Source organism: Wyeomyia smithii, chromosome 3 (assembly GCF_029784165.1).
Source record: "Wyeomyia smithii strain HCP4-BCI-WySm-NY-G18 chromosome 3, ASM2978416v1, whole genome shotgun sequence".
NCBI classification, from domain to species: Eukaryota; Metazoa; Arthropoda; class Insecta; order Diptera; family Culicidae; genus Wyeomyia; species Wyeomyia smithii.
The window spans coordinates 84,709,007-84,730,722 of NC_073696.1; the positions used below are offsets into that span (position 1 = coordinate 84,709,007).

Below are 21,716 nucleotides of genomic sequence, written 5' to 3' on the forward strand. Positions count from 1 at the left end.
AAATAAAACATAACCACCAAAAATTTAAAAAAACCTGTATAATAGTTTAATATTTTTGCGTATCATGAGAATCGCAATAATAAAAAGGAAATAAAAAATTTGTATTTCCAAAAAGATATTAACCCTATTTTATTTAACAACAAAGTGTTGGTTGATTATATTATAGTACAGTGTGAGAGCACCCAATATTTAGAACTATTTTTTCCCGAAACATCAATTCTAATCAAAGCTTATCGACATCACATCGGAGAAAAAAGAGCGCTAGCACTCAATCGAACATCACGCTACTGGTATAAAGCGTTACGCAGTAGAAACGGTTGTGTGCACTATTGTCGATTCCAACTAACACAAATATATCGGTACTGGACGATCGGTTGTGCCATTGTTTGTCTATCGCTCTGACACCAGTAGCATATTCTACAGGGATCCAGATTGATCTCGTTTGTGTGTTTTAGGTTTTAATCATTAAATTATATAAATAATTCCCACTAGTTAGAAAGTGTTAGCATAATTGCGTTTTAGATTTGTTCTGAAAGTGCTATTTTTATAACGTATAGTTTGCGCTGTGTGTCAACGTTACGAGACAACGTACAAAAGGTAAGATCTGCCTTTGAAAAAAAATTGCCCGCAAGCCAATTCAGAACAAAATGGAGCCTGCTAAACGGAGTATGCTTTTAGATTTAACCATGACTAATAACTACTACAGTCTTCAATCGCGAACAATGCCGGATCTGGTGGCTATTTTGGGTTCAGAAAATGCCAAACAACAAATTCCAAGGCATTGTGGAAATCTGGGCTACAATGTTAAGCAATACAGTAATTGTCAGGTACGGCACATTTTTAGACGTACAGCAACAGATAACTCAAAAGTTTGTATCCCCCGGCTTACAGACACCGTACGTTCCGCAGATGTACGGCAACTTTTATCAAAAACAACGATTCATGCCTTATCCGAATCGCAACCAAATTCCGCCCAATCAGAGCAACCATTTTCAGCAAATGAGCACTAATGTCAGCTATACGAATGGTAACGGAGCAGGCAATAAATCGCTGAACTCCTCGCTTAACAGCAGCTGTTCCGACTCTGGAAAGAACTCCACATTTTACAGCGGTGGAAGCACCAACGGTAGCAATTCTAGTAATACCAGTCAGTGCAGCACAAGTAGCAGTGGTACAGGGACCGGAAGTGGATATAGTTATCCTTGCGGAATCATGCAATCCACGACCATGGACACAAAAGAGATGGTCGTACTGCAAATAAGTAATTTGGATCCATCAATCGATGAACACAAGATGCATCAATATTTGCTTTGTCAACTGAAATCAATTACGCCTGTTCTGTCGTTGACGATAGAAAGCCCTTCGCTGGCGAAGGTCAAAGTTCCCTCGGCTCAAGTGAGTTTATATTGAAACACCCACTGCACAGGTATAACTCAGTCTCTTTCGTATTTCATAGTTTGCCAAACTGGTGGTTGCAAATCTTCATCGTAAGAAGATCGGCCACAAACGCATGGTTGTTTCGTATATTAAAGACCCGTCGTCCGCAGAATCATCCGCCCTTCGTTGCCAGGTCGCTGGATTACTGAAAGACGTTCCACTGTACAGTTTACCTATCAATAAGTTTCGCGAATTGTTTCAATCAAGGTTCAAATCTTCGATCAGCGTTTTGGATCTTTATCGCATGCCAGACGTGTGCACCATCACGCTGGATAAAAATGAGGAGAAATTTATTTGTCTGCAGCCGGATGTGATCAATTCATTGCAGAACAACCCACTGGTTGAGTCCTCACAACACAGTGTTCCATACTGCATATATCATTTTAAACAAGAGAAGGAGAAGGGTTGGGCAGAGCAAGAAATCGAGCCGTTGCCCAATGTCGTGATGAGCATTAGTCAGCTACAGTCTGTTATCTATTCACTGCTTAAGACTCACAAGGATGACATACCCGTAGCTAGCATTTTATATTGTATTGAAAATGAACTAAAGATGAAGGTAACCCCGAATGAGGCTGGAGTTCCACTAGAGCACTTGCTGTGTTGCATCCGTGGGGTGCAAATCGTGAACAACAATTTTGGAATCAAAGTGCTAACCTGGTTGGACCACGAACTCAACTCTATCAAGGATAACGATGGTAAGCTATTAGAAAGTTAAATGTTATAATTTCAAGTTTTGCCTTTTTGAGGTTTGCTGAGCTGGGTAAAATAAATTGGTTGTCTTTTATTTTTTTCGTTGAAATTTTAAAGAGTACGAATACGACACGATACGACGATTTACGATTTCTGATGTAATTCAAATCAGAAATGCTCTTGCTGAACACATTCCCAAGTACAACCTTTCTTGAGATATTTAATATTACATTAATTTTTCATAATTATAATTGAAATACAAAAGAAGTCAATTAGCAATTACTTTACAGCAAATATTTTTTCACTTCTAGAAATCAATTATCTATCATTCGTTCATAAATGATCTTTTAGTAGAGATCAGAGCTTTTTGAAGTAGGTTACTTTGGAAAATGATAATGTATAGTGTGACGTTACAGCGCGCGAGAAATTGAGGTGTCGGACCTTTTTTTATTAAAGTAAAAAGTTGTGCTTTGTTTGAATTTTTATAACGATTTTTTCTTTGATATGATAACAAACAATAATCAATCATTTTGCTGCGTTAAACCTTTACGAGTTCGAGAAACTTTTGTTTTTCGTGACGTTACAATGCTCACTTTTCAATCATTATCATTTATCATCATTTATCACTTATCGTGTATTCTTGTATATTTTCATAGGAAACAGTTTAAAAATTGCTTCTGTTTTTTTTTTGTACTTCGACTTTATACACTTAGTATATGGGTTATAAAATACGTACCGTAAGCCGGGGTGAGATTGTGCCATACAAACCCATTGTTTGTCAGCCATCCCATGGCGATCACAGGACCAATCTTTCTTGAACAAGTTTTTTCGAATACCAAACCAAGAAAGACTAGTCTTCTGACCCGGAAGAGATGACCGATAAGTCACGGGTTGGATGGCTCAATCTCACTCCGGCTGACGGTAACAAATTCGCTGTGGCGTTTTCCTCGTAGCCATAGTTTAAGATAAGGCATCTATTATCGCTGCGTAGATTTAGGATTACACAAATTTCTAAACATTTATTTAAAACTGCAGACATTGGTCACAAAGTCAACGTCACTTATGGATAATATCTTATCGTAATGCTGTGTTGAATGTATGGGATGTAGCACAAAACTCAACCATTTTTGATTTGAAAAAAAAAAATTCGACCATTTTTGAATTGAATGAAACCTTGCACACATAGTATTTGACTTAGCAACCTGAGTATTTTGCGGGGGGTGCAAAAATTGCCAATACCCAAGACTAATTTCCTAAAAGGGCGTCTGCATTTTGACTAGGGATGTTACGGATGTGATTTTTCTGACATCTCGAGATGCGGATGTGAAAGCTATAGATGCGGATATTGTAATCGGGGTATAGAAATTGATATCTCGATTCGGACAAAATGAAATTGAAATGGTCGCAATGCGGATATTTTTTTCCTTCAAGGTCGTGGAAAATCTGTCAACAGACACCTGAGAAAATGACTCAGGGAGTCTGGACCCAATAAAATCCCCAGTCTCCAGTCCCAATATTGTATGCTCCCTGCAACTACCGTTAACTATTATTTCAGGGAACCGGCTTTTGTGCTTGATGCACACTTTTTTTTGATGTGTCTAACCATCAGGAGACATGAATTTAGCTTACTCCGGCACTCCGATGGTCACCCGTCGATTGGTGCCTTGTAGTACTTCTTCGACGATGATGCTTATTGGCACCATGCCAGCCAGGGCTACTGCTTTGTATGACACCGTGTGATACGCGCTCATAACCTTTAGGCACATGAGCCTGTAGGTGCTTTTCGGTTTACTTCTGTGGCCGGTAGTACCTAAGGCCCTAGACCAAACTGGTGCTCCATACCTGAGTATGGATGTAGTCACGCTTGCAAGCAATTTGCGCTAGCTGCCGTATACCGCTGAACTATTATTCATCATGCGTGATTATGCAGCGATGGCCGTTGAAGCCCTCTTGTAGTCGTAGTTAACGTGGCTTCCAAAAGTGAGCTTGTCATCGACCATCACTCCTAGGAGTTTCACAGACTGCTTTGAGGCTATAGTGCATCAATCGGCACTAATTTTTGCCTCCTGCTCCGATTTGTGTTTGTTCACCAGAATGACCTGCGTGTTGTGAAGCGCTAGCTCCAGCTTCATAGAGCGCATCCAGTCTTCTATGACCTTTTATGGTCTTTTATGGCCTCGCCATAGACTTCTAGAGTTACGTCGTCTGCAGGGTAATAATCACCACTCCGGGAGTGACAGTTAGTTTCAACACAGCGTCATAGCATTCCACAGCACTGAGCCCAGGATAGAACCTTCCCAAGCAACAATTGAAACATAATAAAAAAATAAATTGTGATTATTTGTTACTCTAATGAAATTCCGAGGTTTTAAGAAACTTTTTTTGTTACTACAATGAAATTGTAAAGAAACAAGCAACTACTAAAGTTGCATCGCTGCTTCAAAAATCTTCACACCAACAACGTAATTCGCGAGGTTGGATTTGTTGTTGAAACGTGTAAACGGCATTTGAAAACCTAACCTTCACTGAATAGATCTAGTGGGTGGAGCATATAGGTTGCCAACGTGATGCTTGCGAGATACAAAAAACAAACACACAAAAATACTTCTAAAAGTTGCTGTCATGTACTGAAGCCATGTAACAGCAACTTTTGCTCGATCGTTCGCCTTATATTTGTTTTTGAGATGAGGTTATTTACTGCGTTGTAACTTTTGGGTATTTGGACTAGAAGTCGTCCAAAAAGTGTGGCTCTCTGAAGCGAAATGTGATAAATTGCTTTGAATTTCATTATTACGCTGAGATACTGATGAATTGAAGAAGCAAAATTAAAACTAGTAATGACCATTAGCATGATAAGGGAAGCAATATTCATAACTGAGCCATGAACTTGCTAGTGTTTCTACAGTAAATGACGTAAATAGTACAAACGAGAAAAGTGAATAGAAATTGATAACTGGAGTTGAATCCTCAAATTTCTGGAATTAATCAAAGATAAATCGCTATACAGACAATCTCTTTCGATTCTGATCATTTGCCATTTTACAATCTTACCACAACGCCATGAAGTTTCTATCGCGCCCTAGTTGCTGCTACGATGCATCTTCGTAGCTGAAATTTTACCATGCAGCATTTACCATGTTATAATCAAATTCCATTCATTAGTTCATACACATTACTGTTTCATTCTTGAAACTTGTGTTGAAACAACGAAAATGTTACAATTGGCTCCACCTCCTGCGCTTTTTTTTGTCATTGTATAAGAAACTGAGATGTAACTGCAACTTAATTTCGCATAAGAATTTGTTGCTGTGATGCACAAAGTTCATAATCGAAACAAATGTTGCTGCTTGGGTTGTGGTAATCCTGCGTTGACTGGTACGCATTTCTGACCCTCGTCTGTGCGTCTGTGCTGAGCATACGATTATTCTGAAAGTAGATCGCCCTGAGAAACCGGGGTTACCTTCATGGCCGTTTTAATAGCCAGGTTCGGGAGTTTCTCGTTCGTAACTCTTACCGCCTCCTCAACTTTTGCACGGCTGCCGTCACTCACAGTTTGTGGTGGTTCGACAGCCGGAGGCCAGGGACTTGGATCGTGGCGTGGAAATAGACCCTTGCTTGCCTAATTGCGCTCTTCAGCGTAGCTTTCACCGTCCGCGTCCGCTGTAATCACCGCCTCGCACTAGGGCACGCTCTGCGAAGAGGCGATGCTCTACTATCGCATCAGTTCACTATTGTACCTGCCATCTTCCGTTTCTAGGTTACCTAATCCTAGACATCATGACGCGACTTGTTGATCAGCACTCGGATGAAACTCCCTGCCTTCGTGTTCACTTCAAATTTTTTTCACAATTACATCAGCAAGATGCTGATGTGCTGTTTTCCTTCCAGCCGCGGATGGGTGGAGTATTGGCTCTACCTTTCGCTAGCCGCCTTGCGTTGTGATCTACAGTATAATGCACCGACTTGTGGTCGCTATTAGAGTGACCGTCATCTACCCTCCTGTTCGTGACGTCCCGGGCTGTAGAACGTCACATCAATAATCGACACCCCACTGTTTCTGCTGTCGCCGATGTTAGATAGATCCAAGTCGAGCTTTGCCATAGCCTCAAACAGGATCCGACTCCTCGGATTCGTACAGCGACTCCTTCACTCGCCAGCCCGAGCGTTAAAGTGACCTGCGACAACCAACGACGTTCGGCCTGTCAGTTCAATTGACACTTGGTCGATCATCTGGGTAAACCTTTCGATAGATCAACGCGGTGGAGCATAGCAACTGCTGTAGAATACTCCGTCCACTTTGGCAACTACGAACTAGACACAATTTCCTGCATCGGGAACCTGCCTGTCGTCCAGATGACCGCCTTACCAGACTTGTCCGACACCCAGGTACCGTTTCCAGGTGGGATGCGGTACGGGTCCGATCCGATGGCAATGGCAATATCGACCATCTTCAAAGCTTTGTTTTCCTTCTGTAGTGGAGCTTTATGGTGGCTACCTGGCTCCCTGTTGGGTTCTTGCGGCACCCTTAGGTAACCTCAAGGTGAGCGCCCGAGCTTTCACACCCTCGCCAAGCACTTTCTGGGCAACCGTTTAATAGGTAGAACGTTTTGCCTTTGCCTCTTTGCGGAGTTCTAGGATCATCGCACGGGTACAAGACCGACGGATTGTCATGGCTTCAAGACTTCAGCGTGCTCAGAACCAATCAGTCTTGAGAATGAGCGCGTCTCTCCTACACTTCGCTTTACCCTTACGCGGCTTATTGGGGCGTGTTTCACGCTTGTCTCTTTTTGCCGCTAAGTGTTCACTACGGTAGTCCATGGACCGTTACCCGCAGCTTCACCTTTTTTTAGTGGGCCAAGCTGACCCAGTTGACGAACCAGCCTCTGGACTTAGCTCCACTAACCGTCTTTTGGTGCTCGTGGAAACCGTGTTCCTCGGAGACAGGCTCGTTCTCTTTGCGGAGTAAACCTCTGTGAAGGCTAGCACGGCCGTTTGCACGCATTTGAAGTGATAGCGCTTTTCCGCTTAGGCGCGATATCGCGCTGTTTAACCACTTCCTCTGCTGCTTCGTACGCTTTTCCTCGTTCTGACCTTCCTTCAGGTTTCAGTAAACTGCTTTCTTGCATCGCTGATGCAGATACGTAGTAACAGAAGACTCTGTATTAGGTCTTCTGATATGTTGCTACGTGCGTCCGTGAACTTGAGTATCTTCTCAAGTTGGACAGGCAGAACTTCCACGCTCGAGAGCGTGTTCATTTGGCTTTCTATCAGCAACACCAGAGATACGCTCTTTCTTAAGGGGGGACCCTACTCTGGAAAGTTGAAAAATCATGAATTTTCGTGATATTTTTTTCGGATGTTTAGAGAAAGGTGAGGTGTTTGGGCATTTCGGCTATGGATTAAGGTATATTTGAAGATGTATTTTGTGTACCGTGGGTGCAAATATAGTGAGTATTACGCTATTGGCAGTGTTTTTCTCGAAACCATGTTTTTTCAACTGGTGGTAAATTTTTCTCAGCATCTACTGAACCGATTTTGCTGAATTTGTTTTAACGTGTAAAAATGGATTACGTAACTTGTTACGTAGCCGTTTTTTGATATCTGAGTTTTTCAATGTTGTATGATTTTTTAAATAGTGATTTTTCATGAAAAAAAAAACAATTTTTTTACTAAAATGGCCGCCATTCTGGCAATTTTTGGAATTTTCAAAAACGGCTACGTAACAAGATAGATAATATGTTTCTATATACTGAAAAAAAATTCAGCCCGATCGGTCTACTAGAAGCTGAGAAAAACTTACCACCAGATAGGTACTGATTTAGAGAGAGCATCTACGTTCCCAGCTGTCAACAGTGTAATACTCACTATATTTACATTCACGACATGGAAAATACATCTTCAAATATACCTTAATCAATAGCCAAAATAGCCAAACACTTCACTTTACTCTAGACAGCCAAAAAAAAAATATGAAAATTCATGATTTTTCGACCTTCTAGAGTAGGGTCTCCCCTTAATTGCCGTCGTTGGTGTACTAACCTCCGCGCCAACCTTCCGTTCATCTAATGATCTCGGTGGAGACCGTGCGATGCCGGTTCTGACGATTGGGTTAAACAACTCATCAGCCTATACCGACAATTTATTTTCGCCTGTTGTAGAGTTTATTCTAGTTAAGTGGGTCCCCCTCCCAGTCGCTATGCTTGTCCATAGTGGAGTACTCGCCTTTGTGGTGATCTATGCCGGAGCAGTGAGGTCATGGCTAGGGTAGGCTGCCATAGCGCCTCATGGACAACTATAACATCCCCGACCGGGGTAAATTAGAAAATGGCATCTGGTTCTAAAACTGGTTCCCCCCATCTGATCCTTTTCCTGCCTGATTCCCACCAGGCAATGGACGCGGAACGTACTGGCCTTCCAGGCTTTACGGGACGGAAACCTCTGCATCCTATTGCTACCTTGCCGTTTTAAGCCGTTGTCACACGACTTTACTAAGAGAGCTTGGTGCGGGTGCCAGCCATACGTCGTGATATAGGAACCTGTACCGACTCATATCCTCAACTCTGCGACCAGTTGCCTTAAGTCTCAGTTTCTCATTAATAAATCGGTTACGAAGCGGGCCAGCACTGCTTACCAGTTGCTTAATGGAGATACTTGTTGGAGGTGGAGATAAATATCGTCTGAATAGGTTACGTTACGAAGATGATCACTAACTCCAAGTTTTCTCTTCCATCATAGAAAGGTATTTTCTGTGAAAAAGATGTATTTCTCTTTCTTAATCTTTAATTTTCTGCTCATCGTGAATTAAAAATATCTTCTTCGACGCTCGACGATTCGAGATATGGAGTCAGGTGTTGCTGGAATCTTGATCGACTGTTTGGATGAGAGAAAAACTTTGAGAGCCACGATTATACTAGATTCCACGAGAAAAATTATCAAAGCGATTTAGAGCAAATTAATCTATAATGGACCCCATTACTCTATTAACTTATAATAGTGGACCACCCGTCAGATTAACTCAATTTTTCTTAACATAAATCAAAATATTTCTTTTTGTGTATGGACTTCCTCACTGCGAATCGTTGATCTATTGTGAGATATGCCCGGGTGTCTGCTGTATTCCGCACTTCTATTATTAGCAATACCGATATTGAGAATTGGCATGCTTATTATTATCATTTTTTATCAGTGCTTGTGTGTAATACGCTACCCTTCCTTTTCCCAAGCAGCACACATTGTTGCAATGAAGCAAATGCAACTCTCAATGCAGCATACAAAGATTGTAATAATTCGCATCCGTTACTTTAATTCAACTTGTAAATAACCGAAAAAGCGCAGAAGGTGGAGCCTATATGCAACTAACAGTGCTATGTGAAATCATCATCTGCATCGATAGCCGCTGCAGTATAGAAAGAAAAGAGAGGAGAAATAAAATTTAGTTTGTTTACCTTTACTCGCATTACTCTTCGGTGATGGTGTCGCGAGGTTTCATATAACTACAAATATATCGAAATTTTTCTCTACTTACGCTTCTGATAGGTATGTAGTTCTACCTGCGATTCAAAATTTACCGTACAAAAAATGTTTTTACTTCGTAATTATTCACGCGCCTTTTTTAAAGTGTTGTAAAAGAAATTTCATGATTCAAGCTCGCCAAATTATAAACAATGTTTTGGGAAACGATAGTTCAGAAAACCTTACTCAGTGGATATGCAGTGTTAATCATGCGAAATATGGAAGGAAAAAACCATATTTCCAACAATAATCATTTATCATTCATTTATATTAAAGATGGCTGTTTACTGTGTGGTAATTTTAGCAAATATATGGTTTAACAAGATGTTGCTATACATTTCCATTACTAGTTTGCTTTCCTTAGAAGAAAACATTTTTGAAACAACAATATGCAACATCATGTGACATTATCGTTATTTGAAAGCATCATGAAATATGCAGTTGGAAATAGATTGCAGAAAACTGTTGAGCAATTTCTAGTGTTCAGTTACGAGAATGATACACGTAAATAACAAAATGTTGCTCTTTTTTTTTTAATTTCTTTAGAGTAACCGGAAAAGTTTCTTGCACCGTTAAAAAAGTTTTAAAACAACAAATATTGAGTAGTCTCATTTGAAAACATGTTGCTGCTGCTGGGGTTACACGCTTACTGTTTTTCAATACCGAGCCTCGTTCCTCCTGCCAAATATTACCAATTATAATTTCCTGGGAAGTTTCGTCGTGATCCCTTCTGGCCAGTTTTATTGATAAGAGGGATTTATGTTTGTTAAGAGGAAGTCACGCAAAGATATTGTAGATTTCATGGTAAAGGAAGGGTAACTGGTGGGGAGCTTGAGAATAAACCCATGCTTAAGGTCCTTTTTGACATCGAATGGCCTCATTCTACTAAGATACGAACCCACGACCATCCGCTTGACAAAGCGAACTCTGTAACTTTGCGGCTACGCAGGAATTCATAAATGTTTGTGATGCAGATTGATAGGATAAGATGTTTCGCGATGGAAGTTTTCTAAAAATCCCTCTTATTTTCGCATAAATCTCGCGGGACTCTAGAAAAAAGGCCCACTATAAAGCACCGTAAAATCCCATTAAAAAATTTAAATTGCACATGACGAACATAACCGTAAAATCGAACATCAAATCAAATCTTGCCCTATGAACTTCTTCAATTACGTAAAAACCAAACTTAAAAGTAACAACTTTCCATCACGAATGCATCTTGACAGTAATGTAGGACACACTGGTAATGAAATATCTAGTCTTTTTGCCACTTTTTTCAAGAAATATACACCACATTTGAAGAAACAGATCGCGACCGCGAATATTTCTCGTATTTTCCTAAATATTCGAATTCTTTATCTGTCAATTAAATATCTGAATTCGAAATTCAGGACGCACTTAAAAATTTAGACGCTACGAAAGGTCCTAGACCTGACAGAATAGCTCCAATTTTTCTTAAAAACTTGGCAGAAGAACTATCTACTAGTCCTGTGCGCCGCCGCCGTCACTTTTACGCACGCCGCCGCCGCCGATGATTTGGACTCGGCGCGCCGCCGAGAAAATCTTTACCGCACCGATAGTGATTGTGTATGCTGGATTTTTTCCTGGTTATAGAAATACCGCAATTCACAGACGATGAGGGAACACTCGTATAGGTATTAGGTAATGCGGAATTTGGAAATTCTTAATACCCCTTCACCCCTACGTAATGCAATTTTGCATGGTGGCCTCACGCAGTGTAACACTTCGTTAAGTATTTTACCTCTCCTGAGCGTGTATTTACGAATGTACCTAAGTGTAAATTATTTTAATTTGTGGAAATTTGATACAATATTTGACAATAAATATTCAGACTCTTTAATCAAATGAAATCAAAAATATCAATGTCATTATCAGTGATTAGCTTCGTCAGTTTGCTTCGAGAAAATTGTTTCAGTTATCATAACATTTATTTTTTATTTTTATGCAAATGTATTTTTTATTTTTATGCAAACGTATGAGCAGTCTTAAAATGTTCAAAAAATTTATGGAAAATGACTAGTGTTTTTTCATTAATTATTTGGTAATTTTCTTTAGAATACAAAGTTTTTTTTGGAGATCAAAATGTGGAAATTCACTTAAAATTTTGCGCAAATTAAATAGTTGCGCTGAAACAGACATTTTTGTAGATAGTTTTTTCGTCAACATTTTCAAGCACGACTAAATTTTTTGCTGATTTCTCGTTAATTTTTATTTTTTTTCCTCTGTGCGGACAAATCATTGCGACCAGAGACATTTGATCTATTGTGACATTGGCCAGGTGTTTTCTGTACTCCGCACTTCATATTATTGGCAGTAAATGTACGCTTTTCATTTATATCCGTGCTTGTGTGAGAGAGTTTACCCTTTCGTTTCAACCTTACTGCTCTACTATAGCGAGCCTCTTACTATTCTACCAATATTGCCAAATTACAATTCCCAGGAGTGAGACTACACCTAACGTTCCCCTCTGGCCATGATGTCAAGATGAAGGAACCTTATCGAAACCTCGTTCCTCGTGCCCATACCGCCATACCGCCAGTTTTATTATAAGAAAGACTTATTTTGTCAAGAGGGAGGAGTCTTAACGAAACCTCGTTGCTCCTACCAACACCGCGTCACAATCACAATTACCCGAGGAGGATTTAATGCTTCACCTTTGGTCAGTTTTATCCCAAAAGTCGCAATAGAAAATGAAGAAACTGTGGTGTTTACCGAAGAACTCTATTCGATTGAAATGAGTTTCCCATTTTTTCAGTTATTCCATGAGTAACCTAACAAAATATATGAAAGTTAAAAACGACTCTCTAACGTAAGATTTATCGAATTTTCCCAAAGGTCTACGGTTAATCGAAATCAACATATCAAAATACTTTCTATCTTTTTTCCTAAATTGAACGTCTCTGGGAACAGTATTCCATGTAATTTTTTGTTGTGGGCTCGTTGATCTTTTTTTTTGGGATTTACACTTGTTTGTACTTTCTCTGCTTGGTTTATTATTTTCTGGTTATTCAATTGTTTGTTTACTTGATATCTTACCAATTTTATTTCTATTTTTGACATTCTTACAACTCTGACGCATACATTTTTATTTATGAACGTTCAATTAAAAAAAATCGAACATGAGAGTACAAAAGCACACATTATGCGCAATATTTTATGAGTGGTAATTAGTGTCACGCCGATACACGCCACCGCCGCCGCCGCTGATAAAAGCTAACGGCGTCACGCCGGCGCGCCGATCGCCGCCGAGGTAAAATGTTTTCTACGCCGCCGCCGCCGGTGATATGGTCGGCGCACAGGTCTACTATCTATACCTTTACTTTACCTCTTTAATATGTCTCTGAAGAATGAAATTTTTCCAGATCTTTGGAAAATCTCATATTTAGTGCCAATTTTCAAATCTGGCGCGAAATCTGACATTCGTAATTATCGTGGAATTGCCATTATTTCATGCATTCCAAAATTATTTGAATCAATAATTAATGAAATAATCTTTCAGCAAGTAAAAAACCAAATTACAACTCAACAACACGGCTTTTATAAAGGTCGATCAACTACCACAAATCTTTTGGAATTCATAACTTTCACTTTGACTGTAATGGACAACGGCAACCACGTAGAAGCTCTTTATACGGACTTTAGCAAGGCATTTAACAGAATCGACATACCTTTATTGCTCTTCAAGCTCAAAAAATACGAAATGGAAACAAAATTTTTGGAATGGCTGCAGTCATACTTAAAAAAACCGAACACAAATAGTCCGCTTTCAAAATTCCTTTTCAAACCCAATAGAGGTAACTTCCGGGGTTCCTCAAGGTTCTCACCTGGGCCCTCTTCTTTTTATATTATACGTGAATGACATTTCCTTTTTTTTTAAATCAATACATGTGCTTGACGACATGAAGCTCTTTATAGAAATAATCAATGCAGAAGACTTCGAAATATTCCAGATTAAAATAATGTATTCTACACTTGGTGCAACAAAAGTCTTGAAACAATTTTTTTTTGAGAGTATCAGACATAATACTTTGAACATATTTTCAATGGAATCATCGTTAGGATGATACCAGTATCTTACGCTAGTAACACTTGCACCATCTACTGCCGTGTTTGCGCTGCGTCGTGTATTTTGACATCAGCGCTGGCGCACATGCATGTTTCGAATTGGGAACCAATAAATATGTATGATATTGCATGATGGCGCCTCTAACGGTGTTGTCGTGCGATGATTGTTATTCGATTGGAAATTTGATACGATCGTTTTTTGTGGCGATAATGTTAGGTTCCAGTGATACGTCTGATAGTTTTTGATTTCATCTGAATTAAATTAAGTAAGATGGATGGGACGATGTTTGTTGGAACAGCTTGTATTCTATATATCGCTTCGAATGGAATAGTTTTATTTAAAGAACAAGAAACTGAACAGAATTATTCGCAAGATTTAACACGTGTGAAATTAACAAAAACATGATTATACTCTTTGTTAAAAAAAATATCACACCTGATAGCATTTTAGATATATGCCTTTCTTTAAATTCAACTTCAAATCAGAGCTGACGTTTGGTCGTTTTAGATGCTTCATCGGTAAACCTGCGCTACATGCCAAAAAGTCCCAGCAATGATTTTCTGCAACAGATTTCACGCGAGGTCGTCGAGCTAATCAAGATGTCTCCGAAGTCCACGATGAAGTTCACCCGTTTTATTCCAGCGTACCATAATCACTTCGGCAAGCAATGTCGTGTTGCAGATTACGGCTATACCCGCTTGATCGAGTTGTTCGAAGCGCTTTCCCCCGTGGTCCAAGTGATGGGCGATGGTGAGAACCGTCAGATCACACTCACGCACCGTACTCAGATACGGCGCTTCACTAGTGATCTGTTGAAAATTCTTCGAACACAGGTGTCAAAGTCGATCTTGCTGTCGCAACTGCCGATGATATTTTCCCAGGCCCAGAACAAGATCTTTGATGTTACGGATTACGGGGTGTGCGATATCTTCGACATAATCGATGGATTGGTTTATAACAACTCGATCGTTACTAAAGTGTATAACGAAACGGATGTTTTGATATCGATCGTGAAGCGGAAACAAACGGCAATGGAGCTGGAAAAGACGTGCATTTTTGCGGGAGAAGTCGTTGAGTTGTTCAAAAATGCACCGCAATATTCTATTTTATTCAAGAAATTCGTCAGATCTTATCACTATCATTTCGGATACCAGTGCCGGTTAAGTGATTATGGTCTGATGAAGCTAGCAGATTTGTTGGAAACTATATCCGGAGTAGTTGAGGTGAGAATGATTGTGTTCGTACTATTTTTGTGTATCACTTTAAAAACACTAACTTGTTTTCAAAGATGGAACAAAGTAATGATGAGGATCGGAAAATTTTCCTCAATAGCCGCATGGCAAGACGTATTTTTGCCGAGCAGGTGCAGGACATTATCAAACATTGCAGTGGGAACAGTGTTTCAATGATTCGTTTAAGTGAAATTCTTAATTTTCATAAGAGCAAATACGGCTACCAGCTTCAACCCTGTTGCCTAGGATTTTCCAACATGTACGATGCCGTGAAGGCGCTTCCCTATATGGAAGCCTTTGAGTCTGGGAATGACTGCATCGTAATATCACATATGGAAGATTCTGTGTTTCGTATGCGATCCTATGCTGCTTGCCTGTGTATTCTAGACTCAAACAGAGATCGTTTGCCGATTGGCGATTTCCTGCGAAGCTACTTGACCAAATTTAAAGAAAGTTTGACGGAGAAACAAATTTATGATATGAAGCATGCTATAACGGTAAGGTCAATTTCGAAGATGCATTGCCCCTTGGGATTGATATTTTGCTTAATCTCTTTGCATGCTTTCTTCCTGCCTGTGACCGATTGAGTGCAGATTGAATTAGAAAAGGGAAGCCAAACTGTGACGCTGACAGCGATGATGAAGTTTATCGTTCGCATCATACAGGTGCTCAAGCAACGAAGCCCTATGAATCTGATAGATCTGAAGCATGCTCTGAATATGTCGCTTTGCACGTGTTTTGAATTTGGTAAGTATGGCTGCTCTCCTCCGGGAGGACAATGAATAATTGCCTACTCAGCAAGACCAATACTTGGTTTCTGTAGAGTGTAGCTGTGAGTGTTGTTGACTTTTTCCTTCCCGTTCCAGGCTATCCTAATATATCTTCGCTTATTGGGGCTTTTCCAGACGTATTTGTCGCCAGCAACAATTACGTTCATGAGAGAGCTGACATTGAACTGAATCGTGACTGCATTTGTAAGTCTTTTCGAGTAAATAACACCATTAGTTAAGTTTGACATTTGTTATTTGACAAAAATAGGAAAAAAGGGGGTGGTACATGCCCATTGAAAAAGAAGTATAGATTGTTAAAAGTCTTCTTGAGTTTATCAACAAATATTCTACCAGTTCTTTTTGAAATGCTTCATAGTTTGAGCTAGTTTATGATGATAACCTTATTTTTATTGAAATCCCATCTAATGCAATTCAGCGTAAAAACCCTTATTAGATTTTAAATTGATATAGAAAGAATTCTAAAACTAGCAACTTAGACTTACACCTTTTTTCTTTATTATTTTCCTCTCTAGTGAGTAAAGCATGCTACTTTGGTGATGAAAAATCCTCTCTAATGGGGGGAAGGGTAAGTTTAACTGCAACTAGCAGTTCCATCCCAGCGAACAGCAAAATGCTTGTAAACGAACAAAAATTATCCTCCGCTTCAATGACTAACGACTTTAGAAATTTGTTCTATAGTCGTCAGGAGGCGATTGCCCAGCATCAAATGCTCCAACAGCAGCAGCAGCAACAGCCTCAGCAGGTTCCGAAACCCCTTCAACCGCTGCATCCTTCACAGCAGGTGAACCATCAACCGCCGGTTCCGTTTTATCCTAACAACCGTTTCAACACCCCAATGTTGAACGGAAACTATAATATGGCAGCAATGGGTCCTTCTGCTACGGCTTCTTCGTCTTCTGTAGCCGCTGACATGATGACTAGTCATAATCAGTCGCTGATTATGAAAAACCACAACAAGGAGAACCTATACTATGGTTACGACGAAATGCAACAGATAAGACTGCAGCAGCAGTACCAACAGATGCAGCAACACCCACAGCAAACCGCCAACTCGCAAATAAAATTTGCTGGGATGGCCACGAATATGTGTACTGCTTCCAGTAACGTTCCCGCGATGACCACGAACCTGTCCGGAACGGGACGAGAACAGTCACAGCTGATCGGTACCAGCTCAGCAATGTCTGTGGCGTCGACAGCCACCGCCAGTGTCCTGCAAAACTCCACGTGCAAATTATACGAACGTAGACAACAACAATCAACTGCCAGTTTACAATATCTTAATTGTAATAGTTTGGGATACGGACTTTTGTCGGAGTTTTACGAGCCACCAAAGCCGGACACGCCACCATCTCGGGTGAGTTTATTTTTCTTTCTTTTTTTCTATTCAAGTTTACAAGTAACATGAGGAATGTGCATATTTTGTTTATGAGCCTCTAGTATTCTGCAATCATAGTTAAATTATATCTAATGGAATATGTGAACATTTTTTTATTAACTAGTTAACTAGTTATTGATCGTAGGTAAGTTGATTCGAAAAAGTGCTACCAAACTGCAAGTTCACTGTTGTTAGCTCTTCCAGAATGCTTCTTTCTGGTCACGTTTCAAAATTTAAAATTACACGTTCAACAATCCGTTTCGATCGGACTTTGGACCAGATTTTCAGGACTCTACCCACTCTCTACTTTTGAATAACACAGCCACGATTTATTCAGAAAAAAACTATGAGTTCACTTTTAGTAGACAATATTTATCTCGTTCAATGCATCTAATAACTTACCGCTTAAATCTTTTCTCAGAACATTCCTTACTGGATCGATCCCATCTGGACCAGTGATTCGACTCCGGTTGCCGAAAACGAGCAACCAGCGGCAGCCACTGATCAACTTGTACGTATCGTCTTTTTTCATCTCCTTTAATCAATCAGTGGTCATGGCCACAGTAAAGGACACACTTTCCTTAGAGTACCATTTTCATATCCTTACATTTTCCCCCATTTCACAGCTCAACATTCCGTTGCCACAACTGAAGACGTACAACAAGCTGCCGATTATTTTAACCCCTTATGTTCTATCGTTGACGAAGAGCTCGTCCTTTTCCTTCGATCTCGATAAATCTAAACAGATTTAAATGATGTCCCTTTGGCCCTTTGGGACCAGCACATTCGCAGCACACGAAAGAAAGCAGTGACCAAAGGGAGACGGAGCTGAACAGAGCAACTCTCTTTCCTTCGCCTGCTGTAGTTCGGAAAAGGACATTTTTTCTCTCAATCAAATCAATTGCCGTCAACGACGCCGTTCCATGTGTCACCTCATATTTCTACTCTCCTGATGAACTTGATGTTTTATTTGACATGTTGAGCATTCTGTACTGTCGTAGGTGTCAATTTATGATCCTTTCATGAGGTTAACTTTTTTTAAGGTAGATTGTTTAGTAGTTGATGATATCATTATTATTATTATTATTATTATAGGTATTATATAAAGCTAAAAGGTATTTATTTCTATTTATGAAGAAGAAAGAATCGAAAAATTTAATTATGCCAGGCAGCATGTTTTAGGGATCAGAGGTGAACGATAGTGATGAAATAATGATCCTGTTAATAGTATAATGTTAAATTAGAATAGAATGGTAGCTAGGATATTTAAAGTAGAAGAGAAATCCAGGACACAGTTTTTAAAATTGATGTGTGAAGAAGAAACGGTTTGCATGATGATTCGATTTTAGGTCGATGGAAGACTATGTGTAAAAGATCGAGATATTTCCAGATTTTTTATGTTGATAATTTGTGCGGTGATTAATGTTAATGAATATGTAAGCCGTTCAATAAATTGAGTTTATAAATTTGCATGCATCTATAGAATCAAACTTGAATTTTATTGAAAATCACAATGATTTTATCCGACTATTCCATATTATGCCAAATCTACGAATATCCTGTGGTGTGAATTATTATCTAAGTAATTTGCAAAACTTTTTTTTTAATTTGTTAAGGGGTTATATCTACCAAATGCTCAAAAAAGCAAGGCTTTTTTCATGATTTTTGTTTACACGATATTTGAGATGTAAGGTATATAAATAATATATCATTGGATTGAGCTACTCTTGCAGAATAGAAAAAATATTTTTATTGCTATTTTTGTTACAAAATGGCGGCTGTGCAGCGATTGCCGTGAACCGCTTTTTTTTTTAAGTTGTTCCGCGGCGAGCAGTAGAAGTCGTGCCCAACTCCACCTATAACCAAAACAAAATTTTTTTCATTATCCACATAAGTGTCGCTAGTGTAGTACACATGATTATATTTTTAGAAGTTTTCTTCGCAAAATGGCAACGGTTTGAAAAATAAAGTTCTGTTTCGACAAAAAAAATCGACTTTGATTGTTTATAACTTTAGTTGTTGTTAATCAATCGCTTAAATCGTGTGTACTTCACTAGATAATCTAATGAAGAAGCTACAGTTAAAATTTCAAGTCAATCGGATGTAAACTTATTCAGTTCTACTGCTCGCCGATTTTGAAAACATGGTTTTGAGAAAAACGCGTTTGAAGTTTCAAAATGTTAAAAATCTTAAGAATCGCAATAACAAAGCCCCTAATAATTTTTTTTACCTTCAGTCAGTCATCCCTGCGCCGTAAAATTGTCCTTCTTGGGTTTTATTTTCCACTTCTTCCTTTTTGTCATCTGAGCCGCTGCGCCTAGCCTCTTTCGCGATGTCGGATATCCGATGCTTAGCGACTTTTACACAGTTGGCGCCCGATCCCACGCAAAACTCAAACTTGTCACTCATATTTAAGTAGGGGTAAGCGGGGTAAGACAGCCCCCTTAAGCAATTCTGTTTATAGAAAAAAAAGTTGCGGCTGCAATTTCATTTTTTCTTCGCTTAGAGGTTCTTCTATTCAATACCCGAGTTTAAAAAATAAGAACTGTAATATTTTTGTTTATTTTCCAGCTTTTTTTAATTTTTAAAAATTCATTGAAAATGTGCAGATCTTTTTCATACGGTGTAAGCCCGCCCACCAGCGGGGTAAGATCGCCCACCATTTTTTGAGGATAAACAATATTTTTAGGGCCGAAACGATTGATTTTATTGGTATGGTGTCTCTGACAAAGTTGTAGATGGTATTTTTTTTTTCTTTTCAAATAAAATATTCAAGTTCAGATCAATGTTAAGGTAACTTTTTTGGTTTTCAAAATAAATAGATTTTTCAGAATTGGGGGTTTTCAAGATATTGAATTCATAGTATACCTATCTTTAAGCTAAAAATTAAAACTCATTAAACCTGTCTGTATGATTCTTTTGAAGACTTATTATGTATAGAAAAATACTAATAATTATTATTTCTTTTATTTATATTTTCAATTTTCTATGTTTTTTTTTTGAAGAGCAAAATTATCAACGACTCTATACACCAAACAAACCGTCCAAAAAAAAATTCTTCACAAAAATTGAGCTATTAATATTTCTATTACTCCATGATCCAACAACCAAAAAATTTTAGCTTACCTTTTGTAGATTTTACAGGCAAAAACATGTTTTTTCAAATAAATTTGAAAAAAAATATATTTTTAATTCTATTTTTATATCTTTTCTTTAAATTTTTTCAGAGTGTGTACTTTTTTCGGAAGTAAAAAACTACTATTTTCAATTCTGCCGGAGACGTCATACCAATGAAACAAACCGTCCTGGCTCTAAAATTATTTTGGTTCATTAACACCATTATCACACAGGTTTACTTTTTTCAAAAATAAGTCTTGTTAAAATATATTACTAGAAAAGCTTCAACCAAATCGAAAATGGTCGATTAACATCGATGTCATATGTGGTTTGAAGTTGCTTTACTGATCCTGTAAATATTCCCTTTGTAGTGCCGAGGCATTTGGGTCTTGAAGTAAAACAACAAGCAGTTGGATACGTGGCGGTTTTACCCCTTGTATAGTGGGCGACTTTACCCCCAGTGGAACATTTTCATATTTGACCGAAAAAGTAGTCAAAATTACAAGATTACTCACGGCCTTCGATATTTCCGAAAGAAGATAGATTCAGGCAAGCGATTAAACGTATGTTCACGAACAAAACAATAGATTTTTAGACTGAAAAACCTTAAGTCCCGTTGCCGCAAAACAATAGCGCATTGACTGGTTGCCAGCTGAAAGATTGTTTTTTATTATTTCTGCGACCGTTCGCGCACTATCAAAACAGAAAAACGTGCAAAATGTTATGTAGTTATACTGTAATAGACACGTTAAAGAAATTTTTCAATTATTTTATAACTTGGTAGTAAAACTACAGTGGGCGGTCTTACCCCGCAGGGCGGTCTTACCCTGTTTACCCCTACTTTTGAATATAACTCACAGTTAGAAAGTATAGAAAAACTCAAACAAAGAATGTACACAACGAGAACGGCTGATCGACTAAACAAAGGAAAATTGTGAGTAAACACGTTCTATAGAGACGCTATAACGGTCGAAATTTGATGCAGAGACCTCTATAATTCAAATTTGGAACACGATAACGATCGTAGGTAACTTCTGCTAGTTTACAAAGCCTCGAAATAAAAAGAAAAACTAGCATCGCCAAATTAAACGAAAAATGTGATTTTGTAGTAAAAAAGTTGTTCGGTAAAAATTGATGTAAACGAACTTTGAGTTTAGATCTGTACTTGGGCGATGTAGATTTTCTTCTTGGATAGTTTTAGCATGATTTAGGCCAATAAAAATAAATGGCGAAAAAAAATTTGTTTTGGTAGATATAACCCCTTAAATCTAAAAAAATCTTGTAAAATCTGGGAAATTTTAAATCGGTACAATTTACAATATCGTTTAATTTGGATTGGATTGTAAAATATGTAAAATCTATCAAATTTAAATTAACACTTTTTATAATCTCAACAATTTATTTAAAAGTTAGTTTAGCAGTTATTAGCCAAACATTACAAATATCAGCTTGCAATATTTAACTTTGTCTCAGTT

General features: G+C 38.6%; 1 protein-coding gene across 1 annotated transcript; it reads left to right on the top strand.

Annotated features, from left to right (window-relative positions):
* The first annotated feature begins 365 nt into the window (after positions 1 to 365).
* On the top strand, positions 366 to 18,594 carry LOC129732343 (meiosis regulator and mRNA stability factor 1). The gene is made up of 11 exons (XM_055693153.1): positions 366 to 597; positions 679 to 827; positions 892 to 1,395; positions 1,457 to 2,132; positions 14,234 to 14,949; positions 15,015 to 15,455; positions 15,552 to 15,705; positions 15,825 to 15,932; positions 16,262 to 17,103; positions 17,546 to 17,635; positions 17,751 to 18,594. Exons 2-11 carry the CDS (start codon positions 687 to 689, stop codon positions 17,874 to 17,876), a joined length of 3,798 nt encoding a protein of 1,265 aa, XP_055549128.1. The 5' UTR covers positions 366 to 597; positions 679 to 686; the 3' UTR covers positions 17,877 to 18,594.
* Positions 18,595 to 21,716: the final 3,122 nt, after the last annotated feature.

Excerpts from the sequence above, each read along its gene's own strand:
- LOC129732343 (XM_055693153.1), top strand. The coding sequence starts at position 687 with ATGACTAATAACTACTACAGTCTTCAATCGCGAACAATGCCGGATCTG. Across the intron at positions 15,456-15,551 it reads ATATGAAGCATGCTATAACG|ATTGAATTAGAAAAGGGAAG; the intron begins GTAAGGTCAATT and ends GATTGAGTGCAG. Across the intron at positions 17,104-17,545 it reads CGGACACGCCACCATCTCGG|AACATTCCTTACTGGATCGA; the intron begins GTGAGTTTATTT and ends ATCTTTTCTCAG.